Here is a 20,991-nt window from a genome sequence, read left to right as displayed (position 1 = left end):
CCAGAACCACCATTCAGAGCGCGATACCAGAGTCTTTCGAGACTGAAGGTTGCCAACAACATGGATTGTTCAGAGCTGTCAGAGCCCCTGCTGAAAAGTTCAGTTCCCACCCACCACAGCCTACATTGCATTTTGAAAAACAAGAATGCCAGGCCTTACCATATGTCAGATGTGACGCTCCTGCAGGAGTGCCAAGTGGGGGTGAAGATCTGGGCTGGATTAGCCGCAGAGCATGCATGAGCCTGTAACCCAATATGGCCCACTCTGTCTCCATTGTCTCTGATTTAGGCTGAGGGAATGTGCTACCAGTGTGACAGGAGAGCTGCTTCCCCACAAGTGGATCCCATGTAGCCCTGCTAATGTTTGAATAATAGACATGCTAAGGAAGGAGGGGCCACAGGGATGTTTCATCGCCACTCCCCAGAGAGACATAGTGCTGGTATGCAGTGGGGTATCTAGGGAAAATGGCTTCCAGGGCAAGCACTGAAATGGCATCCCTGTCCAAGGAGAGAAGGGGAGATCATGGGGTGAGAAGCCAGCCATGTTCCACCAACTGATTTTATGCAAAAATCTGCAGATACTAAGCCCCCCTTTAAAAAGAAATGAAAAATAGAGTTCTGGTTTTGTTTTTGTTTTTCTTTTTGGAGGTCCCCTGAAACTGGTGCAAAAACACACCATTGGCCATGGTGCGAAAACGCACCACCGGTAAAACATGGGTGAGTCTATGCCCGGATCCCCTCTACAAGAGGCAACCGGGACAGACGTCCCCACTTGCTATACCCTGGATACGCCACTGACTGTGCGTGAGTTGTGATTCTGGGAACGTGCAGCAAATCAGAATGTAGAAAAGCAGAATGTGATACTAGCTCTAGAACCAACTTTCATTTATTTTATTGTTTTTAAAAAGACGAGGTTCTAGTCCATATAATAATAATAATAATAATAATAATAATAATAATAATAATAATAGGTATTTATATACCGCCTTTCTTGGTCTTTATTCAAGACTTTATTCAAGGCGGTTTACGTAGGCAGGCTTTATTAAACCCCTATTAAATAGGGATTTTTACAATTTCAAAGAAGGTTCTTTCTTTCAAGAACCACTACATTCAAGGTGCTTCATTCCGATCTGGCTTCACATTCTGGCCTCCATCCTCCCACGCTCCGAGCAGATGGAATTGCTCGGCTTCGGCTTGTCAGCTGTTTCAAGGTCGCACGGTGCCGGTGGCCTCGAACTGGCGACCTTGTGGATGTTATCTTTAGGCAGACGGAGGCTCTACCCTCTAGACCAGAACTCCTGCCCAAAGGGTTCAATATGGGTTCAAAGAAACACTTGAAGGTGTTGAGCATTGCCTTACGAGATCTCGGATGCAAGAGATTGTACGCTGAAGAAGGTGTCCATTAGTCTGGACACCTAGGGTGGGGGTTCAGCTGCTAGACCTTCCCTATGACTAACAGAAGGGAAATAGTAAAAATGATGCCAAGTAGTAAACGCTGATAAATGCATCCTGCAAAATTAGAAAAAGCAGGAGCATAGACTGAGTTTGCAATTATACGTGCAGGTAGCAAGATTTCTTGTCACAAGATCTTTCTGCTATTTTGAGACAGAATCTTGCTCTGTGGCACTGGGAGATTTATTTTTGCTGCACCTGCCTTGCTCAAGGGCTCCAACTCTGAGCCCTCTGGGCAGTTCATTAGATCCACAGCCCAGAAGTGGTTGTCTTCCCCTGGTCTCATAGCAGCAGCGCTGGCTCCGTGTCTCAGGGGGTACTTGGCAAACTGCCATCCAGTTGTTCCCTCCTACCTGGTGGGCTCTGAGAATCACTCTGCCACTACCCCTTGAAGACAACGGCTACAGAGGTTGGTTGGCAACCTTCAGTCTCAAAAGACTATGGTATAAGCCTACAGCTATGGTATAAGCCTACAGCACCCAGTATTCCCAGGCGGTCTCCCATCCAGGTACTAACCAGGCCTGATCCTGCTTAGCTTCCAAGACCAGACGAGATTGGGCATGTGCAGGGTAACAGTTGCTGTCAACGGCTACAGAGGTGGTCTTGAGAATTGTGAGGTAGGGCTACAGTGTGTGGGAACTTGTGGGTTACCAAAATGGCGACCATTAGCAACCACTGGGAAGAGTTGCCACCACAAGACAGGCAACAAGGTGAGCCAGAAGCACCTTCAGGGGACCTCTCCACCCTTGATCCCCAGTTCTGAGCTGCAAGTTATTCTGCGATAACTTTTTATTCAGCTAAGCCCTAGAATTAACAGTGCACCAAACCCAGAAGTACATCCAAGGCTCCGGATTCCCTCCTGCCTCTCCTCACTTGGATTAGGAGAAGCCCAGTATAGAGCCTTCATGAAGAGCTCTGCCCAGGAGCTCCATATAACCCATGCACTAAACTTGTTTGGATACCAAAACCTTCTCTCCAGCACCCATGTAGAGCTAGAATGTAGTCAAAGTTTAGTCCTTGCATCACAGGTGCAAGGAGGTGTTTACTCAGCAGATGCTAAATGGGACCCAGAGGAACAGACTGTTCCCTCCTTGTCTACCGTGACTCGGTGGTTAAGGAGGACAGAAGAAAAAGTGGGTCTGCAAGCTTCCATCCATTTAATCAGTAGGTCAATCAACTTGGCTGGTTTGTTGGCCCACACACGTTTTAATTGTGAAGCCAGCACGCTCTTGTTATTCTGGTCCTGGTATATCCCTGTAATAGGAAATTAAGAGGCGATCATTATCATCTGTGTATTTGTACTGGACCATCAATATGCAGAAGGCACGTTATAACAGAAGGCAGGTCTCTGCACCCAGGAGATTCACAATCTAAAAATAAACACAAGAGAAACGACACAGGGACAGGCTCAGTTGCAATAGGGCAGGGGTGTCCAAAGTTTTTGGCAGGAGGGCCACATCATCTCTCTGACACTGTGCCGGGGGGGGGGATTAATTTACATTTAAAATTTGAATAAATTTACATAAGTTTACATAAATGAATATATTAAAGATGAACTTATATGAATGAATGAAGGTCTTGCAATAGCTCAAGGCCTATAAAGGGCCTTGCACAAAGCAAGGCTGGCCTTTCCTTTGCTGCCGCTACTGCATCACAGATGTGAAACAGCAAGCAGTGGAAGAAGCCCTCATCCCACAACTCATGTGAGAGGTCAAACAGTCGTCCTCACGCTGAGAGCAGTTGCGTCGGGCCAGTGTGGGCTACAACAAATCTCAGAGGGCCAGAGGCTCATTGGAGACTGGGAGCTCCATGAGGGCCGCATTGAGAGGCCTCGAGGGCCGCAAGTGGCCCCAGGGCTGGGGTTTGGGCACCCCTGCAATAGGGTAAAAGGCATATGGGTAGAGTAAAAACTTCAGGGGAAAGGGAAGGAAGGAAGGAAGGAAGGAAGGAAGGAAGGAAGGAAGGAAGGAAGGAACATCCTACAGGTGATCTGGCAGGGGGTTCCAGGCATAAGGGAAAGCAAGGGAGAAGAGGCCAAAGTAGGAAAGAGCTGGAGACCTTTGGGCAGCTGAGGGTGGTGGAGTTGGAGGAATGAAAGTTGCAGGCAGGGGTGTACTGACACACGGAAGCCGACGTGTAAGAAGGGGGAGGCAGTGGAGGGCTTTGAAGGTAAGGACCAAGCATTGAGGCTCCAGGATCCAGGAGCAGGCAGGAAGTCAGTTATAGAGATTGAAATAACAAATAATGAGGTTTGGTTTTTCCTCCTTCTACCATGTGATGGTTTTTTCTCTTGTAAATTGTAGAAATGCAGTCCAGCCAGTAAGCTATCCCCTCTTCAGCCGATGTCCAAGGGAGAACACATGCTTAATCCTCTCCCATTGGAATCGGTTGGGCATCAAGGTGCATCACTTTGGCTTTGATCACACCCTTCAGCCATCTTATATTTCATTCAGGAGCTGCAAAGGGCACCTCTACTGAGGTTGTGGGGGGTTGGGGGTGTATGGCCACCTCTGAATAGATCTATCGAAAGGCAGATAATGAAAGAAGTCCAACTGGTTCTTTAACAGTTTGAAAGCCCTAGGAAAAATGGAAGAGAAGATCTCTGAGATAGGAGAGCAAAAGACAATCACTTATGGGAGTGCTTCAGAGAGGGCCATTCACTGCTACATGCCGAAGGAGGCATCTTGCAAAGATTGCTCCTCACCTAGGCCCTGAACTCTAAAAAGAATTTCAAATACGAAAAGGCTCAGCTGTTTCCTGTCTCTTCAGATCTTACAGCCCAATCCTTGTTCTGTCTTATGCCACTGGAATGCTTGTTCTGGCAACCTAAGGCCCTTTATGGCTGTCACAAAACACAAACCATTTGGCACGTCCTGGCCACTGACTCAAGAAGCAAGTGGATGAGTCCACCCATCCAGCATCAAGGATGGACTGGGACTGAGAAGGGTGGAGGTGCATGGCAGCCATGGTGCATGTTAATATACTATTAACATAGTCGGTCGGTCTGTGGAACTCCTTGCCACAGGATGTGGTGATGGCGTCTAGCCTTTAAAAGGGGATTAGACAAGTTTCTGGAGGAAAAATCCATTACGGGGTACAAGCCATGATGTGTATGCGCAACCTCCTGATTTTAGAAATGGGCTATGTCAGAATGCCAGATGCAAGGGAGCACACCAGGATGAGGTCTCTTGTTATCTGGTGTGCTCCCTGGGGCATTTGGTGGGCTGCTGTGAGATACAGGAAGCTGGACTAGATGGGCCTATGGCCTGATCCAGTGGGGCTGTTCTTATGTTCTTACTATCTCCCTTCCTGGCCTCAATCTGCTCACCCAGATCCATGTGGACTTGTGCCAGCGATCTAGCTGGTGCACGTCTATGTAAACCCAGTGGGTAGGTGTGGGCTTAGCTCAAGGAGGCATTCAGAAGCCAGAACTCCCCTGTGGGATACAGTGGGTGAGATGCTTGGCACAACTGCATCACTCAGCAGGGAGTTGGGTAGGACTGGGTTGTTAGCATCCAGAAAATTGCACGTGAGATAGAGTGGCATGGAAGTGTCCATCTTTTAGTAGTTAGGCATGCAAATACAGGTCTATCTGAATAAAGGGACTGGTGCAGTGGCTGTTGATGTCACAAAAGCACCCCACAGAATGGTGATATTCTTCTAGGGAGACACTGCACCATCCTAGGGAGATGGGCTCCCCTAAAGAGATAGTGCATTTGGGAGGCTGCACACTCTGGGCATCCCAGGATACGATTGGGCTGTTAGTTTGCTGACGAAGGTGCTCAGGTCTTCTCTACTAGACCCAAATCCAGCCCAGTGTCAGGGCTTGGGTCCAGCAGCCATCCAGCTAATTCCTCCACAAGGTCCCAATCTGAGCTGCTGCTTGGGGCAAGGTTCATGACAGAAATGAGGGAATTGGCCAGAGGGTGTTCAGATCTCCATCCCATGGAGAACTGGGCAGCAGGGAATGCCAGCAGACAGTCTCCCTCATTTGGGCATGGCTGCAGTCAGAGCATGTGTCTCTTGGGTCATTTCCCACAAGCATGCACTCCAGCGCACAGCAGGGAGACAGCCAGGCATCAGCTGATAGTGGAGGTGGCGGCAGCAGCAATCGGGGCCATTCAAAGTGGAATCTCAAGACAGACACACAACTCTCCCTGGCCGTGACAGAGGAACAGAGTGTTCTACTCAGGGCCTCAGCCCGGATTCCACAGGCTTGAGCAAATGCAGCTTCTTCTGGGATAAATCTTTCCAAAAAAGCCATTAGGAGACCCCAGGGGTCAAGGAGACAGGACTTTTCAAGACAGTTTCGTGACAGAGTTGTGGAAGAGGTCTGGAAGTCAAGTCACAGTGTTCAGGGTGGGACAGAGGTCCTTGAGTTAAGTACGGGTGTGATTCCGCTTTCCTCCAAAGAATCCTGATCCAGACTTACCTTCCCCCCCCCCCCACCACCATTCATCTCCCCTCCTCCCCACCTCTAACAATCCATCTACCTTCATCTGGGGGCAGGGCAGACTGGTACTTTTTCCCCTAGGCAAATTTCTCAGTTTGCTTCCTGCTGAGCCTGAAGCTCCAGCTTAGGTCCTTGTGGGGGGGGGGAAGTCTCCAAGGCAGTCTCTTGAAGATGATGTCCCCACTCTCGGCACTACTCCGCACCCTGAGCCCCCTCAACTTTCTCCTAGGATAGACCACTGACCCACCTAGCCCTGTGCTACCCAGTCTGGCTGGAGGCATCAAGTCTTTGAAGAAGGTCCTTCTTCCTGAGACCTGAGACTGTGTGCCTTTGAAAAGCAGGTGCCCCTACTGTTGACCACTGGCTCCCAGCCCATGACTCAGCTGACTGGGGCAGGGTAACATTGCCAACACACAAAGCTCCGCATACGAATAGCCCCAAAAAAGAGGAGAGACAAAGGAGTACTGGTGTGAACACAGCTGAAGAATCCCAGCGGAAGTGACCCATTGTCCACACACACTCAGACCTGGCTCACAAGCCTTTGAGAACAAAGCCCCCTGTCTTCTCTTTGGCAGAGGTGGGAAATGGACACCATAGCAGGCAAGAGCCATTCAGAGTGGCCTGGCTTCACTCCCCTTCCCTCCTCTTGCCCCACCGCATTCTGAGACAGAAACAGGATGTCCCTTTTTGGCTGCACATGTCTGGCTTGGCCAGGGGCTGTGAGTGCAGCTATTCCGCGAACACTTTCAGATCTTGCTTGGCTCTGCGTTCCTTGCCGTTCTTTAGGTGGAAAGGAAGAGCAAGCAAGGACGAGAGGGAGGGCGAAGGAGACGGCCCCTGTGGCTGTCAAAAATGATGGGAAATTATGTGCATTTTTTCACACGGAATTGGGGGGGGGGAAGGCTGAGACTTGGCGGATCAACAGCGTTCCTTTTGGCAACAGAACCTGAATAGGGCTGAAAAACTATTTCAGAGCATGCTCAGCCCTGTGAAATCTGCCGCCCCCCCACACATGGCTCTCCCTCTGGAGGGCTTCCAAAGCCCCCTCCCCATTAGCTTGTCCTGGATTGAGCCCGGCAAAGCTCTCCTCCCTCCTCATTCTCTCTCAAATGTATGTATTTACTTACTCACTGCAGTCCTTTTGTATCCCATTCTTCTCCGTGGGGCTCCCAGCGTGGCTTGGCACAGCTTGGGGGGGGGGGGGGAAAACAACCAAGAAGACCGTAAACCTTCACAAACAACACAATAAATTTAAACTAATAGAACAGACAAAAATAGGAGCATAAAACTTTTACACCCTGGTTTCTTCCCCCTGTGTATCCAGTGTGTGAAGGGAGAGCAAGAGAGGGCCCTACTCTCAACCTCTGCCTGTTGGGGTGGAGGTGAAAATGGGGGTTCTTTGGTTGTACGTACGTAGGCAGGAGGTCTGGTCTAGAGGGTTGAGCCTCCAATTGCCTGAAGATAACATCTGAAGGTCTGGCACTGTGAATGGTGAGACCTTGAAGCAGCTGACAAGCTGAGCCGAGTTATTCCACCTGCTCTTTGGAGGGAGCTGCTTGTCAGCCTGTGTGGGAGGAGGCCAGAAAGTGATAACAGACCACAAAAGTTCCATCTGAAATGTTGTGTGGTTCTTGAAAGATAGAACCTTCTTTTAATTGTAAAAATCCCTACGGGGATTTAGAACAACCTGCCTATGTAAACCGCCTTGAATTCAAGTCTGAGGAGAAATCTGACGATCAAGAAAGGCGGTATATAAATACTACCTGTATTATTATTATTATTATAGCAGAGGGTTAAAAGCTGCAATCCAAACCACACTTTCCTGAGAGTAAGACCCATTGAACAAAATAAGACTTACTTCTGAGTAGACCTGGTTAGGATTGTGCCCAGAGTCAAGTTCACCTTGTAAGGCCATTGATCTGAGCTATCTAGCTACCCAAGTATAGCAACGTGCCTCTTAAACCAAGATACAGAAGGTACTAAAGCAAAGCAGAAACTGGCTCCATTCTAGGGGAGCTCTAGAGTGGAGCTTCAGAGTTCTTGGGATGGCCTTCCTTCAGTAACAGTCCATCGTGAAGGTGGGCAGCTCAGTCCGATGTTTGATACCACTGCAAGTTACATTGGTGCCAAAATGGGTGCTGCTATACTCTCCTCTATGGAGAACTCGTGCAAGGAAAGCAGCCTACAGGTAGACCACAGCTGCGATACAAGGACATCTGCAAGAGGGATCTGAAGGCCTTAGTAGTGGACCTCAACAGGTGGGAAAACCTGGCCTCTGAGCGGCCCGCTTGGAGGCAGGCTGTGCAGCATGGCCTTTCCCAGTCTGAAGAGACACTTGGCCAACAGACTGAGGCAAAGAGGCAAAGAAGGAAGGCCCACAGCCAGGGAGTCAGACAAGGGACAGACTGCACTTGCTCCCAGTGTGGAAGGGATTGTCACTCCCGAATCGGCCTTTTCAGCCACACTAGACGCTGTTCCAGAACGACCATTCAGAGCGCGATACCAGAGTCTTTCAAGACTGAAGGTTGCCAACAACAAACTCTGCAGAGCCGGGACAGCCTCCAGAGTCTCCTCGAGGTAAAGGGTTGTTTGTTCCCTTACTCTGTGTCAAGTTCTGCTGGCAGCAATGGGTCTCCTCAGATCTGCACCTGCTATTTTCAAGAAGACCACATGCTGGGGTTTCAGGTGAGGGAGGGGACATAGGATTTGGTGGAAGACTCTGCCAACATCCTGGCCCCCCTCCAGGGCCCTATCTTCCCCTTGGGCCCGCCCTCCCTCTGCTCGGTTCTGTCCTCAACCTGCCCTCCCCCACCCCAAAAAGCCTAACTGCTGGTCGGTGGAAGAACTTACCGCTGGTCACCCCATCTTCCTTCAGCGCCAACTGATGTTCACCTCTCTGCCAGCTCAGCGTGTCTCTCAGTGGTGGGAAAGTGCCGTGCGGCACTTTTATAACACCCAGTGCCCGTGGTGCAAGCATACTGGACCCTAAGTGGCCCAGAATCAGATTTCAGGATAGGGGGAGTAGCGATCTGCCCTAAAACAGACTTTCAATGTTCTGTGTTGCCTGAGTAAGACACCGTCCACCCTGATGAGGTGATCTCAACAAAAACTGGGAGCCATTTGAACCTGGACTTTCAGCACAGAGCACACACATTCTGGCCCTTCCCCAGAGGGCCACGTCCACTGTGCGTATGCATCGACCTTTAAAGCAGAGCTGGGGTTAGCCTCCAAGTTCACGTTCTTAGGGAGGGGATACTTGGAAGCTGGAAAAACAAACACCCTGTCGTCGGGAGAGGCGCTCGTCTCCAAGCAAATAGCTGGAGCATCCGCCAAGTCTACCCTTTCGTTTGTCTGCCTAGACCCCCTGACCCCCACCCTGGCTGCCAGCATTTCCCAGGATCACATTGTGCTCTTTCACAGGAAGTGCCTCTCTATCCCCCCCCCCAGTGCCAATCAAACGAAAACAGGCTGATGCAAAGTGATGTACCTCGAGGGGCTTCTTAAAGAATTCTGAAGAAGGAGCATGTCAAGGAAGAAACGTAGACAGGGCAATGGGGAGGGTGGAATGACCTCTGCTTCTGTTGGCTGACTCTGTTTCTGTTTACTGTTGGGAGAATTCCTGCCGATTCCGAACGCTTATGACAATTTTGGCTGCTCGGGAGCTGGGGAAGCTCCATTGGTTTGGCCTTGATTATGATCTGTTTGAAACTTCAGGGTGTCTTTGGACCAGATAGAGATAATGACAACAATACTACAGTACCAATATAGGCATATATATCCCCTGGGGGCTGGGGATAAGAATAGGCCCTCAGTTTGGCTGTACTTGTCATAAAAGGCGACTAAACAGCCACCGGGTAGATGGGACTCGTCACCCTGGGAAGGCAGCTCATCTGAGAGAAGGAAAACTCTGATCCCAAACCTCCACTGCCTTGTGGCTACATCCAGTTATGGAAAAGGCTTCAGGAGTCAACCTCGAGGCAAAATCCGGAGCCGGAGTCCCTGAGGCAGTTCATGGCTGAACACAGTCACGTTCTGGCAACTCCTGTGACGCCGCTGGAACCAACCGTATTGGCCTCTGCCTTTCCATTGGACCATTTCAGCGACGTGGAGAGGGGGGATTTGCTGCATGGGTAACAGCCTATCCTCCATACCTACTTTACCCAGGCTTTGCGCACTGGAGAGGACACTGTTCCAGAGCCACCATTCAGAGCGCGATACCATAGTCTTCCGAGACTGAAGGATGCCAACAAACAAAAATATAGGCATTGCCAAGATCAACTGCAACATCGAATATTATATGGCCATATCTCACCAGTTCTTAAACTCTTGGGTAGAGTTCAAACCAGTGAGCACCCAAAAGTCCCATTCCAAACATCTGGTGGGCAAGGCAGGGAGACCAGGTGAGAGGAGGCCACTTCATCTCCCTTTTATTCTGCATTTTTAGACTGCTGTTCTTGAAATTCAAGGCAGCGGCCCCAAAGCAGAATGCAGTAATTTCCTTTTTTTTTTTTTTTTTAACTTAGCCCTAAAATATCTCAATAAAAACACCAAGAGCAGAACATAATTAACGAAAAGGGGAGGCTTCGATCGCTGCCTGCCTTAAGCCAGCATAAACAGCATCCGCTCCAGTCTCAGGGCTCATGCTTGCTTTTTGGAGAATGCAGAAGAGGCCTGCCAGAGCAATCAGGGGCTTCCAACATGCCTGAAGCTGTCAGATGCAGTGGTGTAGCTAGAGGGGGTGCAAAGCAGTAAGTTTTGCAGGGAAACTCACTGCAGCCTGCAAGCGGCCCCTTTCCCTCCCCTATGGAGCCATTCCGGGAAGCGTCCGTAGAGTGAGCCCGTATTTGGTACACAGGTGGCACCTCCCAGAGGACATTCTTGGCTTCTCTTGCAGGTGGACCCATTCTCATGTCAAGACCAGACTGAGTGAACGCAGGTAGAGATGCAACTCAGTAGAATGACTGCATGGTGTACACAACTTTAACTGGAAACCTGCTTTTTCTGAGGCCTAGACCGGGGCTCTCCAAACCCCAGCCTGTGGGCCGGATCCAGGGTTTGAAGAAAGCACTCCCCCCTCCCCCCGTGAGTGGAGCATACCGTTCCGCTATGGCACAGCATGTTTTTCAACCAGGTCACAGGGACATGCTGGCAGTCACATCTGCCCAGGCATCCTGTGATACAGCCTTCTGGTATGCTGAGCAACAGACACGACTGTCCGGAGTGTCCCTGTGACCTGTTCTATTTGAAAAAAAGCACCATGGCGGAACAGTAAGCTCCGCTCGGGATGAGGAAGGCTTTCTTGGAGACCACTGGTCTAGACTGTGTGGAGAGAGGAGATCTAGCAGAATTCTGTACTGTTGTGTGTGCCAAACATATGTACATGGCCTCCGTCCCCCTCTTGCTCTGTCCTATCTCTTCTAACCCTGTCCCCCATACACCCCATCTTAACCCCATCCCCCCCAGCTTATCCCATTCTGCCCCACAGCTTATCCCACCCCACCCTTCCAAGTTGCCAAGCGGCAAGCAGGCATGAGGGCAGAGGGCAGGTAGAACTGCACAGTGAATGCTACTTTTTTTTAAGCTACTGCAGTTTGCACGGCATCTCCCAAACAGTGATGGATTCCCTCCTATGGGTACGCTGCCGTCTACGGCACATATCCTGCAAGGCCACACACAAAGCACTGCCTGGGCATATACAATGGTGCACACATAAACGCCACGCAGACATTCAGCCAAACGTAAGAGAAGGCAGGAAGAGCTTGCCACTGTTATGCTGCTGTCTTGATGGGCATGTTCACCTTCTCTGGATAGGTCACAAGAACAGGGAAGCTGTCCTCTCAAGGTAGCTCCTGGTTCCTTGGCTTCTTTTAGAGATCACAAGTGCACCAGGTTGCAAACTCAACTACAACTATTCTTGGAGATTTTATTTTCAACCTGATGGTCCTGCTACAATCCCCTGGCTGATTCCTGCAGACTCCAGGTCAATCCTGGTGGGTTGGCAACCCTTCGATTGGGGGGGGGTGGCCTCTCAGGTGGGTCAAGCTCAAGGTGTTAAAGCAGCACAGTCCTTAAAATGGGCCCAGGCTTGTGCAAATGCAGTGATTCAATGCAGTGGTGTAGCTAGAGGGGGGGGTGCAAAACACTGAGTTTCTCAGGGAACCTCACCACGGCATGAAAGCGGCCCCTCCCCTTCAGAGCCATTCCAGATGGAGATGGTGCCTCTGTTTTGCTCTCATGGCCCAGCATGGGTCCGAAGGAGAGAGGGAGGGGCCACTTGAATGCCACGTTGAGGCTCCCTGCAAAACTTAGTGCTGTGCACCCTCTCTAGCTATGCCACTGATTCAGTGCTTGCTTTTGTTGATCCTGAAAGCTCAGGGAGGGCTGGAAGAGGTAAGCAGGTAACAACAGGAAGAGGTTCAACACCAAGCATTTTTGTTCACGACGGGTACAAGTGGCCGGGATCTCAGCTCTGGATGGTCAGTTCAGTTCCTAGTGGAGAAAGCAGCCGAGGGGCACCTCAGGATGGGATTCTTGCAATGGGGCTAAGCTGAGGGCCAGATGGGAAGCCCCGGAAGCAGGGAGAGCCCCCCAGGCCGACAGCTCCTCGTCTCTGCCGCGAGGACTTCACTGCCAGTGCTGCAACTGACATGACCAGGATGCTAAAGCCTCCCTGCTTAGTGGATAATAAATATCCCTGGGCCCATTTCACCACAGACATTTTAATCCGCAGCTTAATAGCTGAGCTTAATAGCTCTCCCAGGCCCACGCGGGACGAGGGCCAAGCTCTCTTCTGATGCAGATTCATCAGCCGCAGAGGGGTTGCCTTCCGGATGGATGTGGCCCAGGAACGGAGGGAGCCAAGAATAGCCAGTCACATTGCTAGTCCCAGCATGTGCGGCCGGAAGGCCGATCGGTGCGTTTCGTAACACACAAGTAATTCATCAGAGGAGTATCTCTGATTCACAAACAAGATACACGCAAGGGCACAACACACACGTTCTGCTGCAGAATTAAGAGGCGGGCTGGAATAAATCTCAATTTGGGTGCGTAACAAGAGACTTTGCAGCCCGCTGAGAAGCGTCATCCAACATACCAGCCGCTCAAAGCAAAAGGCTTAGAGGAGGGGGCACCTTGGCCTGGTTGGGGCAAAGCCTGCTTCTTGCTGTGCAAGCATCGCTGTCTGAATTTGCAGGGCTAAGGAGGGGAGGGGCATCCCGTTGCGCTGGTTCAGTTTCTTTCCGAAGGTGGGAGGCCGTGGGCCAAAAACCTGATGTGGGAGACTGACAAAGAGAATCAGGGGAGGGTGCATGAAAAGTTTACGCAGTTTGGGGGGAGGCAGAAGTCAGATCTGGACTGTCGTCCTGGAGGAAAGGGTTTAACTCTTTCCCCTTGCCAGTGTCTCCTTTAAGATTACCATTTGGGGCAAAATCTAGAAGCATTCCCCAGGGCGCTTATTGCCCTGCATGCGAAAGCCACCTGCGCATAGAGAGAACCTTCCTTCTCTTCAGAATTGCTGCTACAGTTATTGTTATTTATGATTGTTAAAGGTTGCGCTTGGTTGAAAAGGAATTTTATGGCGCAAGCCTATGTGTGTCTGCTCAGGCATTGTGTTCAGTGAGGCTTGCTCTAAAGCAGTGTTTCTCAAACTGTGGGTAGGGACCCACTAGGTGGGTCACGAGCCAATTTCAGGTGGGTCCCCATTCATTTCAATATTTTATTTTTAATATATTAGACTTGATGCTACATTAGTATTGCGACTGCATATGGGGAAATATCTCAGACTTGTACTTTTAACAAGCTACTATGTATATTCTTTTAACAATGATGTAAATGAGACTTGCTCCTGGGTAAGTGTGGGTAGGATTGCAGCCTAGAATTTTTGCAACCTAGAATTATGAAAAATTTTCCTGCTTGATGATGTCACTTCAGGTCATGACATCACTTCCAGTGGATCCTGACAGATTCGCATTCTACAAAGTGGGTCCCCGTGCTAAATGTGTGAGAACCACTGCTCTAAGAAAGTGTGTGTAAGACTGGAGCCCTTGTGGATTGATCGTGTTACTTTTCCAGCACAAGCCTATACATGTTTACTCAGAAGTAAGTCCCATTGTATTCAATACGGCTTACTCTTGTGTACAGGATTGCAGCCAGAGTGGATTAATGGATTCAGTTTGCATTTAGAGAAAAACTATATTTCTATAGTCAGAAATGTAGTCTTAGAAGAAGAGAGATTCTTTCCTTTGTGAAAGAAAGGGGGGATGCCTCTTTTAAAAGAATGCATCTATAGCTCTGTAATGAAAAATAATTTGAAGAAATCTTCTGTCCAATTAATTGGGCACCTTTTTAGCTGATTAAATTCTTTTAACTGATCCATCAAACTGATTGATTTAAAACAGATTGATTGCGGTCCTGTTATTTTGATTGTGCCATCAAAGGGCACAGTATTTGACAGAATGGCAAGTCAGAAAATGGAATCCAGGTTAAGGTTGCCAACCTTCCAGGGTTGGCCTGGAGTCTCCAAAATCAACACCAGTCTCCAGGCAATGACTGAAAGCAGTTCTGGAGATTTTAACGGGGTCTCCAGGAATGCCCAGCGTTGCCTCATAAAATGTACTCAGGAACAGCTTCAGACGGAATTGGCAATGCTAGGTCCCTGCCCTCATGAGCTTACAGTCTAACATCTGGCACTAGGGAGGCATAAAGGTGGGATCTGCAGAGGGAAAAAGAGAAGGCATCACGGAGATGAACCAAGGAAGGAGGTGCCAGGAAATTTAAGAATTCAAGACCAGTGGTAAATTTTGCCCTTCCAAAAGGGCTTGCTTTGTGCTGATTGTGGCTGATCAAGGCTCTCAAAGATTCTGGCTGCATCTCTGCATCCAATTCTAAAATTAAAGTCAACCTCTTGATTGTAAGGGGGAATGAGAGAGCATTTCTGCCTCATCACTATGAGAGCCCAATGCCTGACAGCTCCCCAAGCCATCTCTCACACCATCTTTCTCAAACTTCTGATAGCTGACTCATACTTTGTTTTCCTCTTGAATTAATTCAGATGCAGGCACCGCTCTTAGACACAAAAGGGTTCACTTCTAGAGTGCGCATAGGTAAGAATGATTCTCCCACAGAGAAGGCCACTCCATGTGTTTTGGGCAGACCTGAGCAGCAAATCATTCAGAGACACAGTGGGGAACCTCCTCTGAAGGTGGATACTTCATAATTTGTGAAGGCAGTGACTTGGCTGGCACCAGGAGAGGGCAAAACTGGCTCCAGGTTTGGGGAGGAGGGGTCAGGAAGGGAGAGCAGAGTCCTATGTCCTATATCTTCTTCAGAGCTGCCAGGGAGGATCCAGGACACGGCTTGTCCAAGTGCTCCTAAGATCTTGGCTTTGGCACTGCCCTTTGGGAAAGATTGCCCTTTCAGCTGACCCAAATCTCTCTCTCTCTCTCTCTCTCTCTCTCTCTCTCTCTCTCTCTCTCTCTCTCTCCCTCCCTCTGCCTACATCCACTCCATCCCTTAGCTCATTGGCTCCCAAACGTTTTCAATTGACTGCTACCTTGACTACTGGGCCATTGGCCCACATCACCCTATTAGGGTTACAACACTATACATTGTATAGGGCAGTGGGCTTTTCACAAGGATTCCACAGGCTTCCCTGGCTGGTTTCCACGGCTCAGTTCGGGAACCACTGCCTTACCTGGAAGGTTGCCACCTTCCCCCAGTCTCTGATGCTTCTCTCATTCATGTTCAAAGAGATTCCCACCCAGAAGTGTAGCTGGGGGGGACGGGACAGTGTGGTAAGTCCAGCAGGCCCTGCAATGTGCTATGTAAACGGCCCCTGTCATCGGAGCTGTTTGGGGCAGCGACAGCGATGCGTTGCCATCGCAGCCCCAAATGGCTCTGACAGCAGGTGGGAGGGGCCCACCTGCGCTTACATGGTGTGTTGTGGCACCTGCCATACTTACTATGCTGCCCCCCTCTGGTTACACGTCTCTCCCCAACCATCACCAGTTAGCTCCCATCAGCTGCCCATCAGGGGGTATTAACTAGCAGCCCATCCAGCCAAAGGATGGGTGGCCAGAAGCCACAACAGCATGTAGGTCTCCCGCCTTGTAGATCTTTATCCAGCTGCAAGGGCAGTGATGGGAAGGCAGAGTCCTGCCAGCTGTTCTCTACAGCCACCGGTGTCCCCATCAAATCTGCCCACTTGCCTCACACCTGGGCCAGCTGCAACCCTGAAATGTCACCGGCGTTGAAAGCAGAGCTCAGCCTTAGGAGGGTCTGCAGATTTGGCACTCCCAAACAATGGCTCTGTTTGCTCTTAATGGATTTTGGAGGCTTCTCTCTCACTGAGCGAATGATTTGTTTTCCGCTCTCACTCTCCGGCTTTTAATGCTTTCGTACCCACGGCGCCAAATGCTCTCCCCTGAGCTGTTTTGACACCCGAGTTTCGCGCCAATACCTTAGAAGCGCATATTATTTACCCATAACACGAATTAGCACCCCGGTCACGCTGCGTCATGATTCATCTAAAATTAAAAGACATTCAGCCTGAGTCAGACAGTTATTTTTAGTGTTCCCTGGGTAGTAGCCATGGACCAAGGGGGATGCAAGGGGGCCACCTGCTGGCGACTCAGGGGCAGCGCTCCGTTTTGGAACCACCAGAAATCTTGGATTAATAGAGACTGGCGGGGATTAGCAGACAACCGGGGATTAATTTTTGCAGTGAGAGTCACTTCCAGTTCCCCGGGGACATAATGCCACAATCAAAGGATTTGTGCGAAATTGTCTTTGGGCTTTCCGGTTCCTATTATTGAAACCACACTCTCGAAAGATAACAGGGCGAGTTTTCCATTATCATGTACGCAAAGGAATTTCACCGCGAGCATTCAGTCCAAGAGGAGTGGGCACATGAATACTCCCACTCAATCCAGAGCAAGCACATGCATTTCCCAGTGGTCTTCGCCTCTAGGTTCCCAATCCTAGTTCTCTAGTGATACCATCACTGGCGGGCATCAGGGCTTGCATGTGTGAATTACACTGCACCCATTGCTACTGGGGCCCTCCATGCACCTCCCACTTTGCATTACCTGTGGGAGGGGAGGGGAGGAGAAAGGCTGGGGGGGGCCCGTTCCCAGTGAGGAAGGACAAAGCGGAGACCACAAGCTTGGCATGGTTTCAGGACCTCTGGGAACTTCTATGGTGTTGCACTTGGGGCTGGAGGTCTGAAAGGGGCCAACAGACCCTTTTATCCTGATGGCCTGAGGTCCAATCCAAAAAGGATCTACTGGTGACAGGCTTCCAACACATAGGTTTAAAATTTGGGTTGGGCTGCCTGCCATTTCGAATTTCCGTGTATTTTTCCTGTGGGAGACATTGTTGGCCTCAGCTTTGTTGCTGTCAGTGGACTAAATGTTTGATGTGTGCTGGAGAGACTGGGCTGAAATCACTGCTGACCCACGAGGGTGGCCCTGGGCATGCAGGATACCGGGTTAAATACTCTCACAAAATATCAGGCTAGTAGACTAAGATCTGACCCAGCAACACAATTCTGATGTATTTCCACCTCTTCCATCCAGGTTCCTACTTTCCTTCTCTGAAGCCCTCAGGAATGCCCTTCAAGATCATCTTCTGGCTGGGCTACTTCAACAGCTGCGTGAACCCCATCATCTACCCCTGCTCGAGCAAAGAGTTCAAAAGAGCTTTCATCCGACTCCTGAAGTGCCAGTGCCGCCGGCGGAGAAGGCCCATCTGGAGGGTGTATGACAACCATTGGCGGGGAGCCTCTGTGAATGGTTCCGGCCAAGATTCGGATGGAGAGCCGAGATCCAGGGTCTCCACCCTCAATGGCTCATTCATTTTGAACTCCAGCAGCTTGGAAAGATCCAGTAGGAGGAGAACTCTGAACTTCAAGAAGTGGAGCGTGTTCTCCCCTTTCCAAAAGCCGACAATTCAGCTGAAAGAAAAAATGAACAGCCTCTCCCATAAGATACGTGGGGGATCCGTCAAAGGGGGCGCGGCGGCCTCGTACAAAACCGAGGTGGAGTCTGTCTCCATAGGGATCCCCAATGAATTTATGGAGTGTATTGACTACCAGGTGTACGATGATCTAACAGACTCCGAGACCAGTGAGCTCCGAGAAACTGATATTTAATGCTAGCAGGGATAACCCTTTCAATTCCATTTTGTTTTGTATCTGACTTATGTGCAGTAGACTGACTCAGGTGGATGTAAACCATGTGGAAGACAGGAAGACCAAAGGTGAATGGGGAAGCCGTCATTCAGTGGTAGAAGTCTCAGGTAGAAGGCTGGGAAAGACCCTGATACTCCCGGCAGTCGGAATAGACAGCACAGCGTAGAAGGCCCAATGGTCAGGTGATGCAAGGCAGCTTCCTGTGTTCAACTGGGTTGCATAATAACAGCATCCTTGACAGGGACCCAATGAAGCGAAAATGCTATTGACCATGTGGGGAGACTGACCCATGTGACTTTGGGGACCAGGCAACAATGTTTACCAGGCAGTGATGGGAATTATCAGCTTCTGCTGATAGATAGGGTGGCACCTCAATCCCAATGGCAAAACCTCCTCATAATAACAAAAGGTACTTCATATTTGGCACCAAGAAAACACTAATTATGGGCCAAGAAGTTCAGAAATAAATTATTTGCATGAACTTGCCCAACAGTCATGCTTCAATATCTGAACTTGACTCACTGCAAAATTCTGGGGCTTTGAGCATGTACGTGGTGGCAGAAGATGCCGGAACAATTGGGGGAGTCTGTGTAGGGGGTGGGGAACATGAGACAAAGACAGAAGAGGGAAAGCAGGCAGCTGATCGGAGCCCAGTGGCTCCACTCCCTGATGGGGTCCTGAGGTTGAAGCAGGAGCTCTTTGAGGACAGACCTGCCCATCTGGGCTAAAAGCAGAGGCTCCTGAGATGGCAAGGACATCACAGATGTTCCAACTTCCAAATACCGTTGAGATGTGCAGGGCACGCCCCTGCATGTTTACTTGGAAGTAAGTTCCATTGCATTCAGTAGAATTTACTCCCAGGTAAGTACGCACAGGGTTGCAGCCTTATAAGCTTGTTTTTTTGGAAACAAGCACCCAGGTTCTGAAGAAGTTCAATGTGATGGCTCTTGGTGGTGCTTTTATTTTTAATTCTGAAAATAGAAGAAAGAAAGAAAGAAAGAAAGAAAGAAAGAAAGAAAGAAAGAAAGAAAGAAAGTCTCTCTCTCTCTCTCTCTCTCTCTCTCTCTCTCAAACACACTCACACACACACACACACACTCAGATAAGATAGGGCATCAATGAAGGGTCATATCTTTCTGTTGCTGTCAAAGTACAAGCTGACTGGATGAGTTACAGAAGGTCATTCTGGTGTCTGTCAAAATATTTCCCCTACGGGCAGCCAATATTGTCAGGCAAAACTGGCCCGGATTGAATGGACACAACCCCCCTCTGATCTGCTGTTCCTGCATGTACAGATAACAGACAGATCTGCCCAGTAATACTTAGAAATAACCTGCAGGCATGTAACCCTTCCAGACCCCAAACTCGTTAAGTCAATGGCAAAATTTCCAATGGGACCTCTTGGTGGGAAATGAATTTTTTCCCCCTCCTCTGGTTTACTGGGACTTGGGTTGGGGCCAGCATGTCAAGTCCTGTGGCAACCGTGAATCAAACCCGAGAGCTGAAAATAGCGTCAAAGGCATTCAGTGTTGCCTGCAACTGTTTTTCTAGGCCAATTTTCAAACGAGCCATTGAAGCCTTTTTGGCACGGGGCCAAAATTCCAGTTGATGCCGATGAGAAGATATGAATTTGGAGATTTTTTTTTTTTTAATGTCTTGGTTAGTTTGAAGGACCACTTAAATCGGTGGATTTCTACTGGCAAGGGATTAAGGTGGACAGAGTCTGTTCAGTAGATTGATCGATGTGGGCAATGCTTGTGAACACACAAATATTTGTGAACACACAATTAATTGTAGGGCCCTCCACTTTCAACTGTATGCTGGAAATAGCCATTTTGTTGGGGTAGAGATATTGTCCTCCAAACTTCTACCCAGTCAGTGACAGCAAAATTCCATGCATGTCTACTCAGAAGTAAGCTCTGTTGAGTTCTATGGATTTCGGCTGGCAGTGTCAAGTCCACTGCGGTGCCTACAGGATTGCAACCTCAGTTGATTTTGCAACCGTGTCATACTGCTACATAGTCAGTCCGATTTGGGTAGGTAATGACGTTAACAAGAACACGTAAGACAGACTGGAAAGGAAGGGTGGTGCTTGCTGGCTTAGGTCTATGGTTGTGCAATGCCTCCGTTGCCTGATCATGAAATGTTATCACCAGGGAGACACAATCACATCTCTCCCAGAACAGAGAAACTGACCCTCAGATGGTTTCTCTTCTTAGTGACTTAATTTTTCACAGTCATCATCTTCCTTAAACAAACACATAAACTGGGAAAGGGTTAGGAATGCACATGGGTGGGTTGTGGAGGATCAATCAAGTAAATAACAGAAGGATACAGGACTCAACATAAGGGCCCCATCCTATTCCCCCTACCACCAGTCCATAGCATGATCTCAGGTGGATCTTGAAAGCCAAGCATTGGACATGTTGGGTTGGGAAAATGTGGATAAGATTAGCTGCTGCTGAGACCTACCTCCTCCCACCTCCAAACCAGACCCCCCCCAAAAAAACTGCCCCCTTCACCCCCTTACCTTCTCCAGCAAGGCATCCCTGCATGTGGGGCCTCTGGCCATTTACATTGGTGGCCCTGAAGCACACAACAGTGGCTTGTCTTTTACGAGGCTGTGGCGGCACTTATGGTGGCAGACCAGGATTTCAGTGGCTCATAAGATTGGGCCGTTACTCTTGGAGAGCTGAGCAAGCATTGATCCCAAACCAGGAGGATCGACACTGGGCCGGTTCCTCATACCCTAAGCCCAGTATCTGTGGGGCAGTCGAAATGCCAGCCTGTAGAAGCAAGCTGTCCCATAAACAAACACACACACACACACACAACACACCCGTACATGGTGGGAATTCTGGTCTCAGTTTTCACAATATTCACTCGCAACCAAATCTCAT

At 49.5% G+C, this 20,991-nt stretch overlaps 1 protein-coding gene and 1 pseudogene across 1 annotated transcript in view; one reads left to right on the top strand and one right to left on the bottom strand.

Annotated features, from left to right (window-relative positions):
• ADRA1D (adrenoceptor alpha 1D) overlaps positions 1 to 19,043 on the top strand; it is a 50,441-nt gene extending 31,398 nt beyond the window's left edge. Inside the window, exon 2 of the mRNA XM_066632071.1 lies at positions 17,478 to 19,043. Within this exon, the coding sequence (XP_066488168.1) occupies positions 17,478 to 18,052 (575 nt within the window). The 3' untranslated portion in view covers positions 18,053 to 19,043. The remainder of the gene's footprint in view (positions 1 to 17,477) is intronic.
• On the bottom strand, positions 1,919 to 2,038 carry LOC136656695 (5S ribosomal RNA; annotated as a pseudogene).
• Positions 19,044 to 20,991: the final 1,948 nt, after the last annotated feature.

This window comes from Tiliqua scincoides, chromosome 6 (genome assembly GCF_035046505.1).
Source record: "Tiliqua scincoides isolate rTilSci1 chromosome 6, rTilSci1.hap2, whole genome shotgun sequence".
NCBI classification, from domain to species: domain Eukaryota; kingdom Metazoa; phylum Chordata; class Lepidosauria; order Squamata; family Scincidae; genus Tiliqua; species Tiliqua scincoides.
Note: the sequence above shows the minus strand (reverse complement) of the source record. Positions and strands in the feature narration are given on the sequence as shown.